Below are 5,000 nucleotides of genomic sequence, written 5' to 3' on the forward strand. Positions count from 1 at the left end.
ACTTGATGTTGTATACTAATAGAAGCAACTTGCTACCAGCCGTGGGTGTACCTGTCACATGACTCTTGTGTTTTTGGTCTCCTTGTATTTATTTACTTGTTTTATTTATTTATTTTTTTATCATGCAACAATTACTTGCTTGTGAACTCTCACTTGATCTGCTTGCTGGTTTGAATGTTGACTGTGCAATTAAGCAGTATTTTTCACGGTAGTTAATACCGGCATTTTACAGTGCATAGTGGTAGGGTCCAGTCAAAGAGTTGCAAGCCAATGGTAAAGTTGTTTGCTAGCCTATTTGGTTTTACCAGTATCATTGATATGTATGTGTGCCTGTGTGTGTGTGTGTGTGTCTGTATATGTATACATATACATATACATATACATATACATATACATATACACATATATATATATACATATATATATATATATATATATATATATATATATATATATATATAATTATATTTTTATATATATATATATAATATATAGATATATATTATATATACATGCATTATATATATATACATACATGCATATATATATATATATATATATAATGTTTATTTATATAGATACTGGTATGTCTATGCCAGTTACATATGTTCAGATTTGACACAAACTCATGACCTCAGTATTGTCTTCTTACAAAACAACGACCAGCCCATATGAGTTAACCATTGCAGAAATGGTACTTGTCATAGGATTGAGGCAAAAAATGAGGTTCCTGATGGTTATTTTGTCATGTCGTAACTCCCGTTGGCTAAACTCATTTTGATTGGACACTACAATGTTAGCTGCATCGTTTGAACACCATAGAGAGATTTGTAGACCTGTGTTATCTTGAACTAAATGATATGAATATGGAATTAGTATTTGGAAATGTGTATATATATTTATATAAATATAGATGTGTAGAGTTGCACATACTCCATTTCACGTGAGAGTCCACAGAGTTTTATTTAGTGCTTCAGTTTTGTTCTAGCAAGATTATATTAATGTATAATTTAATGTAAAAATCTTACCTGTTAAACCCAACTCTAAACAATTCATGAATGAGTAACTATAATAACGATTAAGATAAGGATGATGATTTGTAATTACTTTTTAAAAGATACTAATGCTGAATGATTAAATCCAAATCTTATAATTTCTAAATTTCTCTCTCTCTCCATAAACTCAAAGTTGCACCACAATGAAGATTAACGATTAATTAAAAATCAACCACTCTTGATATAATACTGACAAGATGTGACCACTACATAGTTATGGTCACAGTTCTGTCCCATGACATTTAATGTTTCCCAATTAATGACAGACATTTTTGAGGCAAAATTCTAACACGACCAAGAAATGACTATTTCCTTCAATTCTTTTCTGTAAATGTCAGTTGACGAATAGTCTGTAAGGTTTGATGGATAGATTAGCGTTCTATTACTTATTTTGCCTGACTGAAATAACATCAGATAGGGAATATTCCATTAGTAGGTCTCATAGTAATGAATTGTTTGCCTTCTGTGGAATGTGGTTTTATATGTACAGTTTGTATAGGTATTATTTATGTGTATCAAGTTTATGTGTATTTTTTTGCTGTTATATGTAATTGTTTGATGTATATATATATATATATATTTTTTTTTTTTAATGATCACTGTATATATCAATGTTTGTGAATGACTTATGTTTGTGTGAGAATTTTTTTAAAACAAAAGAAATGAATGGGCAGTAAGTTTTGAAGTTGCATCTCCAATTTTAATTGATGTGTTCTTATTGATGAAAATGTGCGGCAGTTGAGTGCTAGCAATAGTGTTAATTTTGTTGGCTTATATAGAATTTTCTCCCTGCAAGTTACCTGAAGCAGAGGAGTTTATACTGAAATTTATTGATTTTGACAATCTGAACTGTATATAAATTCTGACTGATTGTAACAGAAAACCTAAGCTGCTGAAGAATAATAATTTTTTTTTGGTATTAACTTTTATATGAAAGAAAGAACGAGTGAGTGAGTGAATTGATTAAGTAATTAGTTAATATATACATGTGTGTATTTGTTCATGTGTGCCATACATACTGTATGTTCATATATATCCATATGTATCCTTCTATATATATAGACTGATAAATACATGAAGATACATTTATATTATATACGTTATATATAAAATAGGTAGATGAGTATACTTTCATAATATATATGTGTATTTTATATATGTATACTAAACAAACTGTAGAGACCTTGCCAGGATATGAATTGCATGCTTTTTTTTTTTCCTAGAAATCCACAAAAATAGGTTATGATTATTAGCATAGCAACTGTTCTGATAATCATAGACTTCACAATGATTGCCAAATCTGATGTGCACCTGTTCAACAAATCAGGACATTTGGTTGTCATCTTGCCGCATTCCCTCTGCTCATCTTTAGTCATATCAGGAATTTGATAAATGAATATGTGGTGACAGCTAATGTACATTTTTTTTCCTGTTGCTTACTTACCTTGAGAGAAGAAGCTGGCAGGAGTAGTGAATTTTGTCAACTAAGAGAGGAGTCTTGAAAAAATGTTCTTGTAAGATATGATGTCAGGATATGGACTTCTTATCATGTAAGATAAGCTGGGTTGCCACTGTGATAGGAAGTAGGATTGTTTACATCTTCCTATAAAGTTTCAATTATTTACATATGTATGGATTTTTTGCTTGTGCTCCCTCTTTTATACATCTGGTTAAATCAGATTGGAAAAAACTAAAATAAAAGGTTTCATTTTGATGGATTGAAAAGTAAAAACAAACTGCTGTACTTGTCAACTTGTGCACCTGCCATGATAAAGTAAATTGAGATAAGAAGGTTTCACCATCGTAACTGTATTTGTTCCTTGATATTCAAAGACAACTTAAAATCTTCAACATTTTTCAAGTTTAGTCAGAGTCACTGGATGATGTTTTGAAGTTATTGACTGACCTATGTGACAGAGAAGAGAATGTTCCGGAAAACAGAAAAATCTCTTGGGAAATGCTGCCCTCCATTCCAAGAAGATAAGAGCAGAGGAAGGAACAAGATGGACCTCTCACTAGAGAGTAGCGACCTCTACAACCGACGTAAGAACTCCATCCCTCACTCGGACGACTTTGAAGCCTTTCTAGCAGGGGCTAATCTGGGCCAGGGTCATCTTGGAACTCCAGCTAAACCCCCAACCCAAAGTGTTGGCCGCAGAGACACTCCCAGACCGCAGAATATAACTCACCCAAGTCCTGAGTATGCTGATCCCTATGGCTGCCTGCCTGATGCTGCCCAAATACAAACTAGGGAAGGAGTATGGTCACCGAAGGAGACCCAGACAGGGATTAATCCACTGCCCAAACCGCCACGGAACTTGGGAGGGACCGAACATGGGGCTCCCACTGAAAATCGAATCTCTCAAATGAATGAGGAGGATTTGACAAATGAATTTGTAAGACAATACTTGAACAATGTCGATATTAATGCAGCCATGAAAGAGGCGCCACCGGACTTCCCACCACCAGAGAGGTCAGTTAAGCATTTTCTGGATTGTTTTGTCACAGTCACTTGCATCCAGGAGAACTTTCAAGGAAGTCAGTGGCAGATCTTGAATAGGAGGGAAATGACCTGGAGTATAAATGTTATGTACTTTTACTGATTAGTCTTCTCCTGTATCCTTGCCTTTTTAATCCATTCATGACGGGGGCATTCCAGTCCTGAATGTCACAATGCCGGGGCTTTCGAGCGCTTAGGCCTAAATCAATTAAATGGCTGGCACAATATTGTGCCGCCCGGCCACTGGGCTTTTGAATGAGCGGTACAGTAGTGTAACACCCGTCCAGAGAGGGTTAATGTTATATCTACAATATATAATGTCAAAAAGTGCAATTGATAATGTATAGTATATTTTCAAAGTCATGTACTTTGTATAAGGATGTTTTGAAAATGTATATAATAAGGATGATTTAAACGTTAGTTTTGTTCTTTTTATAAATTTGTAAGATGGATGTGAAGGTTGTGTCACGATATAAAGATAGAATATATATATCATTGTCTGGATGCTCATGTTTCATTTATTTTGAATGGTTAATGGCACCAAACAAATATATTGAAATATCTGCAAGTACAGATGAATGTGCGCAGAATTGTAGGCTCAACCATATATACCTTTGGAATACACGGCACCACCTGCATGGCTACCTGCTTCACCTTACTTATATACACTCATACACACACATACACACACGGACTCCCTGCTGTAGGTTTTGAAGGTGCAATGTTATGCCTGTGGAGTTTGAGCTGCATGAGAGCTGTTGAGCAAAATTTGCAACTTTGCATTTTGTGTTTTTGAGTTGAATACATGTGTTTTATTATTATTTGCATATTTTTTGGAATTATGTGTCTGCTTATGGCTGATAGTGATGATGAAAATAAAGTGTTCTGTACGGGAAAATAGAGTGGAAATGCAAGATCTAAAGTGCGTAAGGTTTTCTGCGATGTGGCTTGAGGTTGACACTCTTAGAAAGAAAAAGATAACGAGGGTTTGCAGGAGTGGGCATGTGATATCACTCTTGCTTCATTCCCTTTGAGTTGATGATAAGTTATGATGACAGTATTGATTCCCCTTCCCCCTGTGATGACAAACTTAACCTATTTGTTAAGTAGGAATCCTAGATCTAGGATAGACTTTTCCTTTGTAAATATTTTGATATTTGTCTTGTTTTTACCTAGAATCTTGCAGCAACAGGAAAATGTACTATGTATAGTGGCTTGTGGAAATAGAGGATTTTTTTTGGTATTATTGTTATTCTTAAATGTATATGTATATATATATCTTCCACCAGCAGTTATGCAAAGATGTTTTTCCTGATTGCAATTTTGAGTTTAGGCTAGCTAATAACTTTCAGGAATGCAATTCTTACATTGCTAAAGATTAAAAAAGAAATGCTTTAAAGCCACTAATTCTTAATATTGGTTCTTAGGGGGTTGGTTACTTATTA

The 5,000-nt window shown here is 34.1% G+C and overlaps 1 protein-coding gene and 1 long non-coding RNA gene across 4 annotated transcripts in view; one reads left to right on the forward strand and one right to left on the reverse strand.

The window, feature by feature from the left end:
• LOC122264489 (uncharacterized) overlaps positions 1-2,633 on the reverse strand; it is a 12,428-nt gene extending 9,795 nt beyond the window's left edge. For all 3 annotated transcript variants that reach the window (XR_006224216.2, XR_006224214.2, XR_006224215.2), the window contains exon 1: positions 2,500-2,633. This is a non-coding gene — a long non-coding RNA (uncharacterized LOC122264489). The remainder of the gene's footprint in view (positions 1-2,499) is intronic.
• A 136-nt stretch (positions 2,634-2,769) lies between these two features.
• The window catches only part of stck (LIM zinc finger domain containing stck), a 12,507-nt gene continuing 10,276 nt past the window's right edge, over positions 2,770-5,000 (forward strand). Inside the window, exon 1 of the mRNA XM_086554704.1 lies at positions 2,770-3,528. Coding sequence (XP_086410830.1) covers positions 2,981-3,528 — 548 coding nt within the window. The 5' untranslated portion in view covers positions 2,770-2,980. The remainder of the gene's footprint in view (positions 3,529-5,000) is intronic.

The sequence above is a fragment of the Penaeus japonicus genome, unplaced genomic scaffold (genome assembly GCF_977035675.1).
Source record: "Penaeus japonicus unplaced genomic scaffold, GWHDUDI00000001_assembly GWHDUDI00000030, whole genome shotgun sequence".
Taxonomy (NCBI): domain Eukaryota; kingdom Metazoa; phylum Arthropoda; class Malacostraca; order Decapoda; family Penaeidae; genus Penaeus; species Penaeus japonicus.